The 21,916-nt window shown below is 43.1% G+C and overlaps 1 protein-coding gene across 6 annotated transcripts in view; it reads right to left on the bottom strand.

Annotated features, from left to right (window-relative positions):
* PHACTR1 (phosphatase and actin regulator 1) overlaps positions 1 to 21,916 on the bottom strand; it is a 440,363-nt gene that overhangs the window by 162,915 nt on the left and 255,532 nt on the right. For all 6 annotated transcript variants that reach the window (XM_010945711.3, XM_045509595.2, XM_074348117.1 and 3 more), the window contains one exon: positions 11,281 to 11,445. In XM_010945711.3, the coding sequence (XP_010944013.1) occupies positions 11,281 to 11,445 (165 nt within the window). The remainder of the gene's footprint in view (positions 1 to 11,280; positions 11,446 to 21,916) is intronic.

The raw sequence follows: 21,916 nt of genomic DNA, 5'->3' as shown, positions 1-21,916 counted from the left end.
AAGCCACTAGGTTTTGGGGTGTTTTGTTACATGGCAACAGATAACCCAAACAACAGTGCAGCCCAAATAACCAGAGATCCAATACACACACAGTCTTGTAATTAGACTTGTGTACAACTCTGGGGATCTGAAAAGCAATCAGGAACGATGCCAAGTTCTTCCAAGGCTGAGACTTTCTGTCATATGAGTCAATCACTGTCCTCACCTTTTCCTTTTTAGATCTATGACAATATAGTTCCCCGGCCACCGCTTGTGGGTACCCACTGCATCAGGCGGTCTATTTAATGAGGGGGGACTAAGGGGCAAAGGCAGGACTACTGTCATGAAGGACTTTATAGTCTTGACATGTAAGCAAAGAGAGATGGATAAAATTCACTCTGAGAGGAAACACTGACATGTTTACAACCCCCGCTCCAGGGGGGTGCTGATTTCCACAACCTTTACCCTGTACCTACTAGAGATGTTCTTTAAAAACAGAGCCATTAAGTCTACTTTGCCGCCTAGCTCCTAGGTGTTCCCTTTGTGGGTCAGGATGGATATGCAGGCAAAAAGATTCTGTGCCTGTCCACGCTCAGCCTCTTTTTTTGTTTTGGGGGTGGGTTTGGGGGGTTTTTTTTGGTATTTTTTTAAATTGAAGTATAGTTGATTTACAATGTTGTGTTAGTTTCAAGTGTACAGCAAAGTGATTCAGTTTTATATTATATACTTTTTCAGATTCTTTTCCAGAATAGGTTATTGTAAGATACTGAATATAGTTCCCTGTGCTATACAGTAAGTCCCTGTTGTTTATTTTATATACAGTAGTATGTATCTATTAATCCCAAACTCCTAATTTATCCCTCCCCTCCTTTCCCCTTTGTTAACTGTTAGCTTGTTTTCTAGGTCTGTGAGTCTGTTTTGTAAATAAGTCCATTTGTATCATTTCTTTGGATTCCACATATAAGTGATACATGATATTTGTCTTCCTCTGACTGACTTCACTTACTATAATAATCTCTAGGTCCATCCATGTCCTGCAAATGGCATTATTTCAGTCTTTTTTATGGCTGAGTAGTATTCCACTGTGTGTGTATGTGTGTGTGTGTATACATACACCCTACATCTTTATGCATGTATCCACTCATCCGTTGATGGACACTTAGGTTGCTTCCATGCCTTGGCTATTTATTGTAAATAGTGTCGCTATGAACATTGGGGTGCATGTATCTTCTCAAATTAGAGTTTTCATCTTTTCCAGATATATGCCCAGGAATGAGACTGCTAGATCGGATGGTAACTGTATTTTTAGTTTCTAAGTGATCTCCATACTGCTCTCCATAGTGCATGCTCAGATTTTCTTTTTTAAGTTGAATGTTTCAATTGTACAAAGAAAACTGTGATCCAGCTAGGTGCTGAAAGCTACACAACTTAATGATTTCTTATTAAAATCAGATTCTAGCTAGCACCTTATTTGCATGCTTGTTTCCCCTACTCATGAGAATTGTCATTACTGGAAAATGTGTGGAAATATATTTATTTGGCTTTACAGTCACTGTGCTGATGTTTCTATTTCCTTTGGAATGTCAAAGCCGTGTTAAGGCAAATTTTGCATCTTGACACAATCCAACCAATCTTAAACAAAAAACATCTCCATCAAGCTCATATCCCCTTTTGGCGATTACTATATTTTTCTCCTCCTCTCTCCCAACCAGTCTCCCCAAAAGACGTCTGCTTCCTTGCCTCTCATTCACACCTTAACCATATGGTTTCTACAATCCCAGCCACACAGCTTCCCTGAACCTGCTCTCCCCAAGGACACCCAGTGGTGAGCTGTCACTGAACATACCAGACACTTCTCAGTCCTGACCGTCTCGTCAGGACCTGGCAGAGTAGATCCTCCTCCTTCCCTGAACTCTCTCCTACTCTTGTTAGGGGACACCAATGGCCCCGCTGGTGTTCCCCGAACTCTCCAGGGGGCCTTGCCTGCCCTCTCTGGAGACTCCACTGCCTGTGCCCCTAAGTTACAGGCCAGGGGGCCCTCAGGGGGCCGCCACGGCCCTGTCTTTGCTTCCTGTGTCACGTTCTCCTTTCGGAGTTTTCACCCCATGGCTTCTGCAAATATCCAGGTCCTGTGACCTGCAGATCTGCATTTCGAGCCAGAAATCTCTTCCGATCCCCATCCTCTATATTCAGTCTCTCTCAATCTCGGTTATCTCAGAAGCACACAAAAGCCAGCAGGCCGCCAAATAAATGCTCATTTCCCCCACATCCCTGATGTAGTGAGTGGGACCTCCACTCATCCCACTGCATGTCACTGTTCAGCAAGAGACCAGAGTGTGCTTCTTTATTCTTCCCTCATCCTCCACATCCAATCTGTAATCAAGTCTTGCTCATTCTGCTTCCTAAATATCTCTTGCAACTGCTTATAGTCTTCAGTTCCTAATGCCACTCGTTTAGTCTAGGTTCTCTTCATCGTGTCCCAACAGTATAATCAACCACCTGCTAGCCAGTTTCCTTGCTACCAGAATCAATAGGGGCACTTAATATTCCGTTTGATGGGACAGCAAAGAGGTGTCTTCTGAATCCTCTCACAAGTAAATCTTCTCTCATTACAGACATCAATATATGGAAGTAGTCATATTAACTTCAAAACAGCATTTGGTACCACTCCAAACTTTCCCCTTACTATAGAAAGTGATCTTTCAAACAGGCAAGTCCTCTGAGAGCTGCATTAGGATGATGCATGAGGAGAAAGTCCAGACGCCACAAGATTCTCGTAAGAACCTTTCTGAGCAGACCCTTGCCCACCTCTTCATCCGCATCTCTCCCTACTCCGTGCTCCCCCACAACAATCCTCTTCAAACTGCCACCTCTTTCCAAGCTGAAGAGTGCCAGTCCCTCCTCCTCTCCAAGCTCTTACACTCAGTTCTTTCCACTGGGAGAGAGGACTCCCTCGCATTCACTGCCTAACTCCTTGGCTAAACATCCATTTCTCTAGGAAGCCGTTCCTGGTAACCTGAAACTCAGCTGGGTTTGTCTCCTCTGAGTTCTTTGAGCCCCTGTGTATCTCCTATCATTCCACTTATACTTTGTTGTAACCACTGGCTTAATTACCTGTTTTTTCCCTCAAGGCCGTAACCTTTGAGAGGCAGGGGCCATGTCTGTCCTCACTGTTGCCTTTTTTAGGGACAGTGGCAGTGTTTGGCGCGGATACAAGTGCAACATGCCAAGCTAGTATCATTTCTGAACTCCCTACGGTTTACAGAAGTCTGAAACCCCAGCTTCTGGCCAGGTAGATAACATCACTTTGTGAGCTTGAAAAGGGGAAGCTCCCAGAGAACATTAAAGTTAGGGTACAAAAGCCTAAACCAACTCTCTTCCAAGCACACATGTGTCTATTCCTGAACATCAATGTTTACAACCTCTCAGTTTCATCTCTTTGTCTAAATGGAAAGAATAGAAACATCCAGCTCAAGAGGGGTGCCAGTGAGAATCCCAGTGGACACAGCCAGTCTTATGCATAAGGTTCCATTCATCAAAGGAATCTTCAGTCCTACACTAGAAAAGGATGTCAAGCTAATCCTCGATATAAACCTTAGGGTTTAGGACTTCCTTCCAGGAATGGCAAACGTACTCCCCCAATCCCACAGCAAGCTGGGAATCCCTAACGGAGAGGATTTAGCAAAGCAGGGTTAAGATGGGGCCCAACCATCCTAGACTCAGGGACAGACTCATCCTGAAGAGCCAGGAAGCCCATCACATCAGGTCCAAAGGCAGAATCCAGTGCTGACCTTCTTCACTGCCCAAGGAGTTCTATTTGAAGAGGAACAATTCTAGGGACAGGGGCTTCCCAGGAAGGGATTCCTTGAAACTAGTGGTTGCTAACAGCATCAGTAACTCTGGGTGAATCTGTGGATAAAATATAGGAAGCAGAGTCTGGCGCTGAGGCAAAGGAGCAGCCAGAAACTAGCTGAAGCAGTCAGCTAACAGGCCAGGGTTCAGGGTTGCTCTTGTTCTTGGGTTGGGGTGGTTTGAGATGAGTGGAACCCACAGCAGAGGGGCCTAATGAGAGGGCTGGAACTCCATGCTCAGGTGAGTTCCTAACAATCTCTTACCCACAGTTACGCCAACGTTGTGTTGCACAGAAAACACCGGCCAGTCACACAGCCCGCTCCTGGATCCCATCATAAGTACGAAGGGAGCTCCCGATGTATTTCAGGCCTGGCCCCTCATTACCGCTGGCAGTTGGGTGAGGCAGTTTTGTGAGCAAAACTGAGGCCATAGTGCTCAGGTTCCCAACTGTGTGGCAGAGAAGCAGGTGATCCATTACTCCTGCTTGAAAGTTGCTGCTACTGCAGCACAACTTTACCCACGTTCACTGGGTTTGCTAAGAGCTGGAGGGAATACGTAAAAAGCAATTTTCAATTTTCTATGAATCAATTAAATGGCGGTACTTTACTGACCTGAAAATATTATGGACTGAAATATCTCAATTGGAAAAAGAAAACAGAATCTCTGCAAGAAAATATCAATTCAGCAATAAGTTGAATGCTGTAATCAAAAAGGAATGCTTTTGTTTCTTGATTGAATATGGAAAATTAAATCAGCACAAAATTTTGCAAATAAGATGTGTAAGTGTTTGTCTATTAATTGATGGGATCATTTACCGCATTTTCAGTAACTTCCAGACTTAATTCCTCCACCTCAGTCAACTACTTCCATGGTTTTAGTCTGTGCTTTATCTCCGTAACTGCACCACGTTCAAAATCACAAATTCAACAATGCAGCTCTGACCCCACAAGCTCCTGTCCTGGCTCGCTTCTGGCAGCTGCTCCCACTGACTGCTTTAAATTCTTTGACCTCTTTGGAACTTAAGTCTATTGATTTTTCTAACTCCTCTCAACCCACTGGACCTCTCCTTTCTTATCGAATTTAAAGTCCAATAGTATAGTGGGCTGAATTGTATCCCCCTAAAAGGTAGATCCAAGTCTTAACCCTCCTTAATATGATCTTATTTGGAAATAAGGTCTTTGCACAAATAACTAAGTTAAGGCTCTCTGGATGAGATTATCCTGGATAGAGAGCGGACTCAATCTAATATCTGGTGCCTCTGTAAGAGGAAGGAGCTTTGAGACACAGAGAGACCTGGGGGAAGGGCCGCATGAAGACAGAGGCAGAGATTCGAGTCAGGCAGCTGCAAGCCAGGGGACACTAAAGACTGCCCGGCAGCCACCAGGAGCGAGGAGAGAGACACGGGGCAGATTCTCCCTCAAAGCGTCTGGGAAGAACGGGCCCTGCCAACCTTGATTTTGGACTTCTAGCCTCCAGAACTATGAGGGAATAAATTTTTGTTGTTCTCAACTGCTAAGTTTGTGATGATCTGTTACAGCAGCCACAGGAAACTGAAATCATCTTCCCCCTTCCTTCTTTCCCTTTTACACACGTGGCGGAGCTCCAGCCCTGTCGGACACATACGCTTTACCCATAACTGCACTTGGCCAAAGCCACTAAATCAAGTCACCAGTGTCATGGACACTCGTAATCATCAATCTGAAATGGGCTTAACTCTGCATGTCCCCTTCCTCTGCTCCCTGTTATGAGCCAACCTTACTACCTAGAAGAAATGAGGGTTACTCCCAACTTCCCACCTACCTAGGAAACCAGCCCCTCTGAGTGCCTCATGTCAGAGGAGGTTTTCAACCCTTTTCTGATGCTCACTCTCCCATCTGTACGTCACATCTCAACTACTCCCAACTTCTCAGCATTCATACCCTTCTGTCTCGTATTTTTCAACTCTTTCCACTGGATCTTCCACATCGGCTTCTCATGCTATGTCTCTTGCATCATAAAATGACAATGATAACAACACATCACAAGGCACACATACAGCCCCTCCCAATCAAAACGCACACTTGTAGACACAGCACAGGTCCTCCACTGTCCATCCTCGTCCTACTCTTGATCCCACGTCACAGCCAGACATTTTGAAAGCTTATTTCCCTTTTCCTATTAATTTCTCACTCCACACTAACCTGGCATCTCCCTTCAGAGAATCCACCCAGTCACCTCTAGCTAAGTTCATCAATGACCTCTAGCTGATCAGAATCACTAAAGTCAGTGGGCGCTTTTCTGTGCCTTTCCCCTGACTTCTTCACAGCAATGAACACAGCCGATCAGACCCTCCCTTGAGATACTCTCCCTCTCCCGGCTCCTTTCACCACATTCTTCTGGTTCCCCTCCAATCTCTCTAGCCACTGCCCTTCTCTCTCTTGCACAGGTTCATGCTGCTCCGTCCACTCATCAGTGATGATACCATTCCTTTGTCTGTAAGACAGTCTTTGACCCACTTTTATTTCCATTCTCCACTTGTTCCCTTGCCAATCTCATACATGCTCATTACTCTAATCAACATAGGAATGCTAATAATCCCAAAATTAATAAATCTAGCTAAGCCCTCTCCTTTGCCTTCCATGTATTTGACTACCAACTTTGGTACCACAAAGTCAACACAAATAGGGACCTAAAATTAGAATCATATCTCCTGCACTTCCCTACTCGGCCCTGCTCCTCCAAACCTGTCACTCTTTCAAAGGACTCATTTCAGGTAAGGCCACCAGCATACACCCTAAACTAACAAAGAGCATCAAACCTGACGTTTCTCTTTTCCTTCTTTATCTGACCTGTTGCTAAGTTCTGTCACTTGTTTCTTACAACATCTCCCAAATCCACCCATTTCTATCTCCAAGTATTAGTCCAAGCTACTACTGTCTGCACAATGGCCTCCTAACTGGCTTTCCTGCAGCCATTCACACTCTTGTCTAATTTGTTCTATGGGATACAGGCCCAGCAAGGGTCCAGTCTCTGGTTACCTCTCCAGTCTCAGCCCACCCCATATTCCTCGCTCTCCATTCTCTGGCCACTGGTCTTCTTGCTTTCCTAGGTTGCTCACCCCTGCTTCTTCCACCACAGGGCCTTTGCACATGCTGTTTCTGCTACCTAGAGTATAATTTTCTAAATTCCTGCCCCTCCTTCAGTTCCCAGTTCAAACTTCTCTTCTTCAGGGAAGTTTCCCTGATCCCTCAGACTGAGTCAAACACCCCCTCACTCTTCCAGGTACCTTCCCTTCACTGTCCTTATCACAGCTGTGATCTTAACCTTTACTCTTGTGATCTGATCGTCTGCATCTCCAACAACACCATGCATGCCATGAGCTCACCAGCAAGGTCTGGTTTTCTCACAGTCACATTCCCAGGGCCAGCTCTAGTTTCAGCATGTGGTAGGCACTCAAGAAAAGTTTTGTTTTTGTTTTTTTTTTGCTCAAGGCTCTAGGGATGCAGGAAAGCTCAGAAACACAAAGGGAATTTTGGCACATTGTGGAATTTTAGGGCCAACTCTTGCAGTTTGTGATTTCCTGTCAAGAGGAAACAAAAGTCCACAATGGTATCTTCACAGTTGATTCCTGCCAGTTCTGCTTTTCTATAAATACAGTCCTCATTTTCAAGGAAGTTGGATACGAATGTCCGCAGTTGACTATTTTGGGGGAGGCACTGTCGGTTCTATTTCAGAGGGGATGTTGTCATCTGTCTTTGTTCCTGCGGCAGGTGTGGGGAAGTTGCGTGGACACCTGTTGCTGATTCCCACAGGAGAAGCGGGACGTGACAGGCTAATTGCTTCACAGGCCCTGGGCAGGGCCCCTAAGGACAGGCTGAAAGGCCTGTCAGGATCATCTCCCTGAGGACCCATTATTTCATGTTCTATCCATTACTGTTTCACTCCTACTGTCATGTGATGCAGGGATGATTCTGAGAGAAACTCTTTGTCTTATAACACTTTCACCACCACCCAGGGGCCAGTGCTGAAGGGCTTTTAAGGATGCTGGACTTCAGCTTAGGATAGGAAGATGTCTGAGCAGCATGGGACATGGAGATCTGTCTTTGAAAACTTCATGTAATTGTTGATGCCAAAATTGAGGAAAACGTTGTGATCATAATTTTCTAATGTAACTTTCTTATTGCTAATACAACTTACAAAGCAAGATTTCTGGGTGTACCTTTGAAAATGCTGTATACGCAGATACACATCCTGTAACTTGAGTTACAGTAAAACTACAGTATAGATAACTATGGCAAATTATAAATGTAATTCATTGCGGAAATAATAATAGGCCAACTACACATTGTGTTAATGCCCTTTGGTGTATTCAAGAAAGCATACAACTTTAAATACAAATACATATTGTAAATTTAATATCTAGACTTATTCTTTTTATTTAAAATTGTGGCAATCACTGTACATATGGAAAGATATTACATACACACGCATACAAGACGAATATATGCACACCAGCTAAAACTGACCAACCAATTCACATTCCCACACTTGGTCAATCCTCTTGTATATTTAGCATTTGACTCTTATTCATACACAGGGAAGTCTGCACTTCAAAGTATTACTTGAACATATATACAATTTATCATGTCAAACATCCTTAAATTGTCAATTATTTTTCTCTTTGGGGCTAAGAACTAGCACAGAAAGTCTCTCCCTTCTAAAAATAAGGAATAGTATTTCTGAGTCCAGTTAAGAACAAAGGATACTACAGTGTAAACCACTGACTTAAAAACAAAAACAAAACTACAACCATCCACATATCAAGATAGACATCCTATTGTCTACCCTCTATTTTCTCTCATCAGGAGCTGAACGTCTCTTTAAAATAAAATCACATACAGGTGTATACACACACACACACACACACACACACACACACTGGAAAGTTACTCAGCCATAAAAATGAATGAAACAATGCCATCTGCAGCAACTTGGATGAACCTAAAGATTATCATACTAAGTGAAGTCAGTCAGACAGAGAAACACAAATATTACACGGTATCACCGATATGTGGGATCTTGAAAAAAAGAAGTACAAGTAAACTTATTTACAAAACAGAAACAGAGTCACAGACATAGAAAACAAACTTTTGGTTACCAAAGGGGAAGAGGGGGGAGGGATAAATTGGGAGTATGGGATTAACAGATGCCCGCTACCATATACAAAACAGAGAAACAAGGATTTCCTGTATAGCTCAGGAAACTATATTCAGTATCTTGTAATAAACTATAATGGAAAATATTTGAAAAAAGAACATATATATGTGTACCCAAATCACTTTGCTATACACCTGAAACTAACACACAATATTGTAAATCAACTGTATCACAATAAAAAATTTAAAAACCACATACAAGTATCACACTCAGCTGCCAAGTTAACCAGTCTGGGAATCGAGACCACAAGAATTTTCTAAGAATAGGGAATAATAAGAATGATTAAAGTTGCTGCTTTGCCTGTCTCATGTTTGAATTCTTTCTCCCTGAAGAGTTTTAAATTGTAGGCTTTTAACGGTTCATCAGAAGTTTGATGCCATCGTATTTGCATCCATCAGAGGACAAGTTTTCTGACATCTTAAAGAAGTCAGCATAATGGTCTGGGCGGCTTTTCACGTGAGAAGCATCAGAGCTCTGCCCTGTGGTCTTGCTACATGGACTAAGCAAAGCTCTTGAATGCCAGGAGGAAAGGCACCTACCACACCACCAATCAGGCGTTCATGCTGATAAACGGCAATTCTTTAAATACATGTTTGTACTATTATGAACCATTTTCACTGTAAAGTCAGGAAGACCAATGTAAAGGAACTTGTGGAACCTTTGTTACGATTTTTCCCAGTGCTTACAGAACATTCCCTCCTTCTTTCCTGTTCTTTGCCTAAGAAGAGACTTCATTTAGATTTCTCCTCTCCAAGGCAATGATCTAAGTGCCCTTTTCTGTTTCACTCTAGGGGATACAGAGGAGTCACCCATTCAGAGTTTTGCTTGCATGTAAATCTCTCAGGAGTGTTTTGAAATATGTAAATGACCTACACGTTTGATGACACCTTAACACTGTACAGTATTGACGACAGGGGGAGAATGCAGTCAGGTGAAGAGATGCATCCAGAGGGGTGACATTTTAGAGATTCATGGAATTCGGAAGTTCACTCTAATCTCAGGAAAGAACAAATTATAGCAATAGGGCATTGGGGCTTCAATCTGAGAAACAGTCAGAAAGCACGAAGTAGAGATGTCTACCGTGAGAACTGTTTAAAATTTCAAGACATTTCGCAACTTTCCTATGTTTGGTTCTCTCTTTCATTCCCCAAAGCAACTAGCATGAAAATTCTCAGATCTGTGGACTAGTTGTTCAGGGAAGAGAAGCATATCATTTCCTATTTCACGGTTAGTCAGGGGCGAGTCAAAGGGGAAGAGGACCAAGAAATAGTGGAGGTGACGATTCAGACAAGGAGAGAGAGCAAGCTGAGTTTTTGAGGACGCACAGGAAGAGGCAATGGAATGACCTGGGCACATAAACGCCAAAACCGGTACACAAAACAGAAAGAACAATCTACATCGCTCTTTCATCATCTTATCTCAAACCCGACAGGGTGAAATCAGAACTCTTTGGGCTTCTTTCCCTGTACATCTCCCTCTGCAATACCCTTATTGAAAAAAATACCTACATAACGTGCCGCAAGAACGCCCCACGGTACTCAGTCGTGTCAGGTGCTATTCTGACCTGTCTTACAGACAGGGAAGCTGGGGTACAGAGCTCAACTGAGCACGGTCCTGCAACCACCACGCGCCAGAGCTGGGACCTGAATCCAGGCCGTCCGACCCCGGGGCTGTGCTCTACCCACCTCAGCCACGCTGGCTTCCCCCAATCCCTCCGCGGCCCACTCAGCCACACACTGTCTGCGTATCTTCATTATTACAACGCTGCTTCCTTTCCATTCTCCTGCATTCTCCTGCCATGTCCAGAAATTATTTATTCAAGATTTTTCCTCCATGAAATAACCTATTCCTATCTGCCAACGACCATATATAACTTACTTTCTGCTCGGTGCAGATTTTTACCGGAGCAGTGAAAATAAGGGTGAAGGGTAAGAAATGGATTGTCAATGCCAGAATGAACGCATTCACTTATGGGAAAGGTGGGGCTCTAAGCCCAGATATTCATAGAGCCAATAAAAGTGGTGGTTTTTTAAACGGAAAAACAACAACAAAAATCCTGAGACAAGAGAGAACACATGGGATCTAAAAGCCATTCTCAATCACATTGAAGAATTATTTAACACAAGAGCAATGCCAAGGCTTGATTTTTCCCTTGGGTTCAGATAGTCTACAGTAATTAAATTCTACTAATGAACACAGAGAGTTGATGTCAACAAACGCCCAATGAGAAATAAAGGAAAAAAATCATCTTACCTGCAGACGTGTGTTTGAACTTTTCGCTTTTCTTCTTCCTCCATTTCCAAGGCTTGAAAATCCTTCCTAGGTTGGCAAACTTACTTCTCCTCCGGATGGGTGGGGTGTGGGTACCTGGGACGAGGGAGTCAGAACGCATCGCCGCCAGCCTCTCCACTTCCTCAGCTTGTTTTCCCGAGAAAGAGATGGAAATAGAGAAAGAAAAGTGTTAAAATGGGAGCCTCACAGATGGCCAATGTTTTCCATGGTTACAGATAACAGAAACCACATGACTGAACTTCCGTCTCTCTTTCTGCCTTTTGGAATGGAAGTCATACCAATGTGTTCCAAAGGCTGGTGACAGTCAGCCAAACCCTAGGGATTTGGAACACCCCAACCAAATTTGCCCAACCTTAACCTAAGCTTGGGAAGGAAGACAAGGAGGTGGAGGAGGAGGAACAGAGGCCTCCTGACATATCAGAAACCCCCACACAAGGCAGGGACAGGGCAGCGGAAGAGTCAGTCTAACTACTGGTCCAGCAATTCCTCAACTTAGACTTGGTGGATGCAATCACTATAACACCTGAGAAAAGAGGAGGGAGAAAACATTTATCAATGGTCTATTCCAAGGCCATTGTCTCCACCACCCAGGACTCTTTCCTAGTACCATGCTTTACTCAGACCTGCAGAAGCACAGGAACCTGTCGAGTGAGTGGCTCCACCTTAAAATCCACGGACCAACCCATTTTAGAATCACTCATGCTTCGTTAGATTCTACAACTGCCTTAACTCCTCTAAGTCTTTTAGTTCCTGGTGCTGTGCTCTAACAATTTTTTAAAATTCTCGGAAATTGAGAATCAAGAGTGATACTAGGTACCATCTAGATTAACCCCAATTAACTTGAGATTTGAGGACATGAAGACCTTCATACTCATAATGCCCAGTGGACCCTTTCTTAAGGGCCACAACCACTCTGACCTCACCCATCACTTGGAATACAACAAACTCTTTTCCAGTGTACATGAGCATGCATGTCTATGAGGTAAACAGACCCTGACTTGAATTTTTAAGACAGGAATAATCAGAGAAAATAACCTCCTTGGCAAAATCAAGGAGGGTAGGAGGGACTTTCCAGAAAGTCCACTTACATTTAAAGCTGTGGCCAATCCAGAACCACTCTGTTGAGCCTCTAACACTGTCCTTCAGGAAAGTCTCCTAAATTTGCAACACAGGCTGTTCTCGGAAGCTCAGCCTTGCAGCCTGATAGTCTACCCGCTATCATCCGATATGGTTTTAACTCAGGAGATTCAATATTCAACAGATATACAGGGAATCTCAACCATGTGCGATGGTGATGCACTGGTTGGTAGTCTCTTGGGCAAGACTGAGAGGAAGGAGATAAATTTGAGACACGTCTGAGAAGTCAAGTCAGTAGGACCCAGTGACTGATTGGGTGACTGGATCACGTCCGTAGGCTGCGCTGCAAGAGCCAGTGGAGAGAAAGAGACTGAAGATGTAGGAAAGAGGTTGAGAAATCTGTGAAGTCGGCTTCTTAGGGAAGAGAAGAGGAGGCGTCAAAAGCACTTATAGAAGTTAGTCGTCGGAAGACTTTACTCTGAGTTATCGAAGTCTGAACTGAGGTCTCCGATCACAAATGGCAGGACCACATGTGGGCCTCGAGAAGATTAATCTGGCGGCAGTGGGTGAAATGAATTACTGGAGGCTAAAAGGAAGATAAAGATAGAGGACACTTGGCTAGGGAGAGTGGTTTAAGAAACCAGCTACACTGGGGAAGCAAAAGGAAGCCAAACGGAGTAAGTAAACAGCCTCTGGAGCAACACTGAATTTGGAAATCATTCTCTTTAAATGGTGTCAGCTGCTTGAGTTGGTGCTCCCTCAAGAACACTCCGTAGTTGGGAAGAGCCACACAGTGACAGTCGTGGGAACCCAAATCAAGGAAGGAGCTTTTGAGTCCAGGATGGAAATAAAGCCAAGACAGTCTAGCCAACTGATTCCCACAAGTTCGCCTTCTCTTTTACACCCATCGCCGTTTTAAATTTTCTTACCTTAGTTGATAATCTCATTGTTACTTGTCCAGATTTTGCAAGTCTCCAAGCCTACGTTCCCAAATCAAGTCTCCTGCCTTCAGATCTGTATTTTAAATTGTTGATACTCTTCCAGAAGCCTACTTTTCTCAGAAACTTTCAGTGGCCCCCTACAACTTACAGTAGAAAGTTCTAATCTCTTGCCTTGATCTTCAGGAACCTCCATCTGAGTTTCCTGCCCCAATCTAACAGTAACTCTCTCAACACACGCTGCAGCCAAAATGAAACACTGCCTGGATCCCAGTGGGCTCTGTCGTGGGGCAGGGTGGGGGGCACGCAAACCACTGAAATTATATGCAAAAGTTCATGTCTATTTGAGTATCTGCATTTGGTTGGAAGAGTTTCCATCTTTCTTTTGAATCTCCAAATAGTCTAAGACACCTTTTGTGTCTTAGACTTAAAGTATCCAGGTTGAGGCTTCTATGAGTTCACCTGACTTAAAACATCTTCTGCTAAGGATTAAAGGGAAAGAGTATATACTGGAGCCAAAAAAAAAAAAAAAAAAATCACGATACAAGTTATTCAGGATTGAATAACTCTATTAGCACTCATAGTTGGCACTCCACAATGATTTGTTAAATAAGTAAATGAATGAGAGCATTTGATTCAGCTAATTCACACCATCTCTAGAGGTATGAAAATCAGTGTCACTATTTGACTTAAAAAAAATGCACCACTAGGACCAAAAGGCTGTTTCATAATCACATCTTCCAGGACTGAATAAAAATGATTCTGAAATTACCATGTTAAAATAATTATAAGAAATTAGGAATGCCTTTGAAAAATTGAGAGTGGCAATGAGCTGACAAAGTGTTATAAAGGCCTAATTATAACTCCACAGTTAACGGAGCCCTTAAGAAGTGTATTATTAAATTCAAGATGTTTAGCCCTCACATACAGATTTTTTTGAGCAGACTGGATTATTTTAAGTTTAACTGATTCATAGTTTAATCATCTACAAGTCTTCCCCCACCCCCCAACCCCACAACCCATTTGATGATAGAGCTAACCTGATCAAAACCTGTTTGTTTTGCCACCAGATAATGAAATCGGAAGGTCAGAGTGAGGAAAGAGGCCAACTGCAAATACAGTTTGAAGAGGGAGATAAACAAGAAAACAAAATAGTCTTGGAATAAAGTGGCCTCCGTCTGACCAATCGCAGGGACATGAGAGAGAACGGGATAGAGAAGGTGTGTTTATGGAAAAAGCCTTTTTTTTTTTTTTTAGATTGAAGTATAGTCAGTTACAATGTGTCAGTTTCTGGTGTACAGCATGTTTCAGTCATACACATACATATATATTTGTTTTCATTCTTTTTCACTAAAGGTTACTACAAGATACTGAATATGGTTTCCTGCGCTATACAGAAGAAATTTGTTTATCTATTTTTATATACAGTAGATATTTGCAAATCTCAAACTCCTAATTTATCCCTTTCCACTGCCAGTGACCATAAGATTGTTTACTATGTCTGTGAGTCTGTTTCTGTTTTGTAGATGAGTTCATTAGTACCTTTTTACTTTTTTTAGATACTACATATGAGTGATACCATACAGTATTTTTCTTTCTCTTTCTGGCTTACTTCACTTAGAATGACATTCTCCAGATCCATCCACGTTGTTGCAAATGACATTATTTTAGTCTTTTTTATGGCTGAGTAGTATTCCATTGTATGAATATACCACAACTGCTTTATCCAGTCATCTGTCGATGGACATTTAGGTTGCTTCCATGTCTTGGCTATTTTATATTGTGCTGCTATGAACATTGGGGTGCATGTATCTTTTCACATTAGAGTTCCCTCTGGATATATGCCCAGGAGTGGGATTGCTGGATCATATGGTAAGTCTATTTTTAGTTTTCTGTCAAATCTACATACGAAACAGCCTTCTTTTGCAGCCGATCAAGAAAAGGCTGCTTTGCCCAAGCCCTCTGCTCTCAAAGGTGGCTCCCTCCTGCTCCTGAGAGAGGAGACAGCTGTCTGGAGAAAATGCTCACTTAGCCACGAATCAACTCAAGTGTCAGCTGCCAGGATGGAAAATGCTGAGCCCAAAGGCAGGAAGCTGGGCAACTGAGCTCATTCAGAGAGCTGAGGGGTTGGGGGAGCCTGAATCAGATGATCACTGGGGTCTTTCCAGAGCCTCCATCCAAGAAAATATTCTTCTAAGAGACTAGACTGTCTGGGCTCCCTTTCATGACAAGACTGGAATTTGCTTTATCCATATGGAGGGAAATGGTTGGGGGGTGATTTTTCTTTCTCTTTTTTCCAAAGAAAAGCAGGCAACAAAACACCTGATGGGTGCATGATTTTAATCCCCAGGAATCCAAGTAGCTGTGTCTGTTTGTGCTCTGATGCCACCCCTCAGGGTAAGCTGGGGGGCTCTCAGAGCAGGCAAGGAGGAAGGGTGGGCAAGGGGCACTTCAGCTGACACCCTTACCACTGTATTTCTCCTGGTGGGTTAGTTTTCCAAAGGCTTATCCAACGAAAGCACCAACTTTGGTGTCCTGCTGACCTAGGAAGTGTTAGTCATTCAGTGTCCCCCTGAGAACTTTCAAAAAAAGGAAGCCAAGGTATCTGTGCTGTATGAGGTCTTGTCAACAGAAGAGGCAGACAGGCCAGGAGGTCTGGGGTCCCCACTCAGATCTCTCTACGTGCTAAGTGCTCTTAGGATTTTTGGAGGACTTGAGATTTCAGAGGTTGGATACTTGTTTCTCAAGCCAAAGAGAACCCCCAAACTGAATGCTAATGTAGCAGGATATGATAACATTCATTTTTCCTTCCAATCTCATGGGAAGGGGTTATGTTCTTGCCAAATCTCACCATCCTAGGAAAGGGAGCCAAAGACAGGGGGAGGGGGTGGGTGGAGGTGCGGTTAGCTGTCAGTAACTACACTGAGCTGTCCAGGGCCTAAAACTGTCACCTTTCTGCCTCAGGCAGCATTACCTTTTCTTACAGCTGCAAAATGATGTCACTCAGGTCCCTAGCCATTGAGAAAGTTCTCAACAACTATGGCTTTCCGTCTTTTTTAAGTGCACTTTCAGTTTTATCGATACCTTATTGCAGGGAAATGGAGAACTGATATGAATCATCAGGCCTAGGAGGGCAGTGCTTTCCCTTTTTCACTCCAAAAGAAGTCACAGCACCCTCTCCTATAGAGGCCAGATCTCTCTGAAGAGTTTCTGTCTAATCTAGGATGGATCTGTGTTAACTACAATGTCTGTTTAAAAAACAAGAGCGATGCATTATTTATCCTAGTCCCCGGAGCTGAGGAATGGGATGGAGATGGGGGTGGAGCGGGCAGGAGGACTGGGCATTAGAGGAGGCGGCCATGGGGGCAATGGAAGTTCTAATGCCCAAAGAACGTTGCCTGATTTAGAGAACACATGTAAGCCTATAAGGGCTGGGACATACTAAAGGGTTCAGTGCAAACACAGGCTACAATTAGGAGCTCAGGAGGTGCCAGTTTGGCCTGGATTAGACTCAGACCTGCTATACTTAGAAAATGCTATATGTTGTGTGTGGGAAAGAATGTTAGCTCTGAAGCCAGGGGGCTGTGGGTTCAGATCCAGAACCTACCACCTAATAGCTGTTGACGGACAAGAGTTCTTTTTGGCAGAGCTGGCCTGGGCTTCCTGGTTCTCCTCTGGAGAACCACCTCTCCTCCACTTCCAGTTCTGACAGTTCAGGAAAGGATGATCTCACTCCTGACTCCAGAGGCGGGCAGGTGATTCAGCGCTGGCCAATCAGAACACTGCATTCTTCACCCACCTTCCCACCCCTGGTAATTCATTCAGGGATGAGCAATTGGGCCTCACTAGGCAATAAGATTCAATTATAGATTTTGCTGGGGCTATTGATAAATGTGCTCCTTCAGCTAAGATTGCAACTAGATAGGCTCTAAGCCTGGTCAAAGCAGGGGCCATAAACTTAAAAACTTGTACTCAAATTTGGTTAACATTAAAAAAAATTTCTAGGGTACAATGGTAATTCATATACTTTGAAAGGAAACTATTCCATCAAGTACTTTCTGTTTTCTAAGTACTGTGCTGAGAGGCTATTCCTATTCCATGACCACAGGTAGTCAATGGATAAAGAACACTGCCAACAGACTAGACAGGGAGGGAAAAGTCTTATTTAAATGCAAATTTATACAGGTCTGTGTGGTTATATTTACTGAGATATTAGATGTTATCAAAATTCTTCCTGTAATATACAAAACAAAATTCCTGTTTCATCTCCTAGGAATCTAACCTTCAACTACTAAAGCATGTAATGACTACAAAAACTTACAAAACATTCTACTGTTCCTTTAATTTACAGAATACACTTGTGCTGGGAATGGAATGTCTTTATGTAAATTGGAAATGAACTCCCAAGTCTTGTGTTAATCCAAAGCAACAATCTTTAAATAATGTAGGTTCTTTGTTCATCTTAAAACCGCAGACCCTAGGGTCTGATACTCTTGATGTAAATAAACAGTGTCTCACAGATTCAAATCAAACCTCAATGAAACCTAGTTTCTCCTGCAGGGGTCAGCAAACTCTTTCTGTAAAGCCAAATCGTAACTACTTTGGGCCTTACGGGCCATACACTTCTGCTGCAAATGCTCACTTCTGCTGTTGCAACATGAAAGTAGTTGTAGACAAATGTACACAAATGGGCGTGGCTGTGTTCCAAAAATTTTTTATTTACCAAAACAGGCAGCCAGTCTTTGGGACCATAGTTTGCCAACGCTTGTCCTATAGAGTAGAGCGGCTGGTAGTCTTTCTACCACCTTGAGGAGACAGCCTGCCTGAGAACTGAGCCACTAGAAGATAAAAGAGCTGAGGGAAGGATCGCTCAGGTGGGACTGGGACCTCATTACATCATTTGGGCCCCTGGATCCAGCCATGCCTGAAACCATTTTAACCCTGGACATTTTCCTGACGTGAACCAATAAATTCTCTTTGTTACTTAAGCCAGGGTGGGTTGGGTTTGCTTTCACCTGCAACCCAAAGGGTTCTAACAAGTTAACTGTGACCTCAGGAAAGTCCCATGAGTTTTCTCTTTCACCACTGTCTTGTAAGGATTAACAGGTATGTACTTAAAAGTACTTCTTTGGGGCAAAGAAGAGGGGCTCAATGAAAGTTATCTATAAATGAAGTCTCCTCTGGTACTAGGCAGACCACCTGGCCAATAAGGGGTCCTCTAGGGGTACAGTTCCTTACCTCTTCACCCTAGGATGTCCTTTAAGGAATTACATGAATTTTTAAAGTTTTGGAGGCTCTGAACTATGCCGAGACTGCACCCCACCCCGCCCCGCCGCAAGGCTGATACAAGAATCAAATGAAGTTATCTGTAAAAATTTTTGATCACTAATTTCCATCTTACATCTGCTGAACCAGGATATGAATGCATAATAAGCATCCCAGGTAATTCTGAAGCCAGAGTTCTGACAATCACAGAGAAACATACCAGAGCATTCCCACAGAATCTAGAATTCCACTCCCATTGCCCCAGTTAAATCCACAGCCTTCAGGTGGCTGGCTAAAAAGGATCCCCAGTGTAGAAAATGAAGTTGTTCCAGCGCCATCAGCCAGCCCCCAAATCCTCAAATCACCGGGAATTCTTTAAAGAGTGCTTTATTCTTTCCAAGTGCTTTGACGTCTGCTATCGCATTAGAGCTTCATAACCTGCCCATTATGTAGGTAGGGTATCAAATTTCCTAATTTTGTTTCCCTACAATTTATGATTAACATACGATTTTCTCTTCTCGAAGAATCCCATCACAATTTAGCCTTTTTAAGACTCGGAGAAGGTCTGCAATAAACCTTTAACACTTTGTTTCCAAAACTTAACTTAATCACACATATGGTTATGCACTTTACTTGCAATATGGTATTTTCCCCTTTCCGAAGTTTCCAGGCAGTAAACGATAAGGCATCAGGTCAAGGGAAAGGACAAAAGGTGCCCTGAGGTACAGACTGAGTTCAGGCCTCTCTCCTTAAATCTGTACCTTCAGGCACCTTCAGCAAACCTTTGTTACACATCTATTTCACAACTCAAGTTTATGGGATAGGGGGGTTAAGGAAAGAGAAGATGAAGCTCCTACTCTCTAAAATCCTAAAATGCAAAGGACTACACAAAAGCAAACACTATTCCAATTTTAGATGAATTTGAAATTGATATAGGCATATAAAGCACATACACAATGAAAGATAATAGAAATTCCTTGCTCTGTGTGACCTTTAATAATCTTAAAGGTCACTGTTTAATGCAAAAGCAACATCTGTTTCTGGAGCCAAACTCAGAATTTTAAAAGCATATCTATTATTCACAGATAATTCCCGCCTACCCTAGAGTTTAACAGGGAGAAGAACTTCATTTGCTTTTATCCATGCCTGAATCTCCAGGCACCATATGTAGCTTCAGTACCTAAAACACCCTGCTAACTTTGCAGTCAGTTTCTTAATGATGATGACAACTAGTTTCTGAATGATAGAGCCATTCCCTTAAATGCAGTCACCATGAGGGATCCTGGCTGGAATCCTTGTTATACTACCACTAAGTCAGAATGGTGAAGACCAAGTGGGTTAATGATATAACTTCTGTCCCTACAGATAATTCTCCCAGTTTATCCACTAGACAGCATTCCTTGGACAGTGCCTAGATTCAGCACACAGTAGGCAATACTGACAAGACATTTTACCGCAGAGCTAATCAAATATCAATCTTGGATATTCTGAAATTGATTCTGAAAGAAAAAGGAAGCTTTGCCATTGGAACACAAGATTTGTAGAAAAATGTTCTCTCGCCCCCAATCCACGTGTCCTGCTTTGAACCTAACAAATTAGTGAAAAATCTTAACGGGCTTCAGGATTTTCTCATCCAAAATACAAATGTCTACTGTGTACAGGAGTTAATGGTCATTCTCACAGCAACTTTTTGAATAACGTTTTCTCATTTATCAAGCACTTGCCCATTATTGTATCATCTGATCCCTACAACAAATCAACAAGAAAAGTAAAGCAAATATTTTAATCCCTACTTTATAAAAGAGCAAATTGACAATGGCAGAGACAGCCGGTTGCCCGCCAATATCCATCCTTCCCTTCCTCTTTAGTGAAAGCTTCCTGGTGTTTTGCCAAGCTGAAGACCGCTTCCTGGGCTTCTCTGAGGAGAGGTGTGGCCACGTTACCAAGCTTTGACTTGAGCTTATATATAAGCTGAAGTGTTGTGAGCAACTTCTGAGATGTCTGCTTACAGGGAAGGGATGTGCCATTTCTTCAGTCCACTTTTCTGTTCATCCAGTTTTCTAAAGCAGAGAGGTGGTGGCTGGAACTTGGCAGCCACTATGAGGACAGAGGCCACGTCATAGTAAAGAAGGAGCAGTAAGTTAGGTGGCACCTTGGTCCTTAGGAACTCTGTGGAGCCATCATACAGAGAGCTTTGAACTGGCTGCCTCTGCACTTTTCTGCGGGAGAGAAATAAGCCCCTATCTTGTTTAAACTACTACTGTTCTGAGTTTACAAGTTCTATGCAGCTGAATCTTATCCTAATGCTTCAGAAGCAACTTAAGTTTTTATAAACTATAGTTTAAGCGGCGGAACAGCAAGGGCTAACATCCATGTCCGTATTCCACACTCTCTGGTGGAGTTTCAGAACTGTTTATAACCAGTTTCTTTCTTAGTTTGTAAAGGAGTCAAATTCTTTCATGTTTTTTATTTTAACACTAACATTCATTTTAAAAAGCCAAACTATACGAAGACTTTCTTCCTCCCTTCCCTTCTCCCTCTCCTCTATTGTCCTTTTCTGTCTCAGACTTTGATTTAAATCCCAGGGTTCAGCTCTCCCTAGACAGTGTCATTTACTCTTATGGCTTTCATTAGCATGGATAAGCTAGATATTTCTACATTTACCGTTGCAGCCTAGAAGGTTCTTCTAACCAACACTGCACTTACTAGCTGTGTGACTCTGGCCAAGTTACTTAACTTCTCTGGGTCTCAGTTATCACATTCGTAAAGTAGGGACAGAAACAGTATCTACTTCACTGAGTTCCTGGGAAAACTCAAGTATTTTACACAAATAAAGACTGAGTGGCATCTAAACCTCTACTACTATCACTACTCTTCTCCAAATATTTCACAGGCACCTCAAATTCACCTTATTTAAAGTGAATTGTTTTTACCCTCAATCTGATCATTCTTCAGTAACGGCAATGCCAGTTACCTAACTGCTCAGAGGGAAACCTGAGTCAATCTCAACATCACCTCTTCCCTCACCCCCCTCAATCCAATTCATCACCAAGAATGGTCAAAACTCACTCTTACATTATGTCTGAACTCTCCCCACTTCACTCCTCAGGTCAGACCATTTTCCACATCACTCACTTCTGTGTTCTTACTCCTGCCGGTCACCTCCAGGCCCTCCACACAGCAGCCCAGGAATCTCTCATCAACTGAACTAAAGCATGACACTGCCCTGCTCTAACCCGCTGTGAGTCATCCTGCTCTCAGAAGGTCCCAGAGTCAGAGGGACATGATCTGCCCCCTGCACTGGCTCCAGCCCTGCT

The sequence above is a fragment of the Camelus bactrianus genome, chromosome 20, assembly GCF_048773025.1.
Source record: "Camelus bactrianus isolate YW-2024 breed Bactrian camel chromosome 20, ASM4877302v1, whole genome shotgun sequence".
Taxonomy (NCBI): Eukaryota; Metazoa; Chordata; class Mammalia; order Artiodactyla; family Camelidae; genus Camelus; species Camelus bactrianus.
This window is presented reverse-complemented; position numbering and strand designations above follow the sequence as displayed.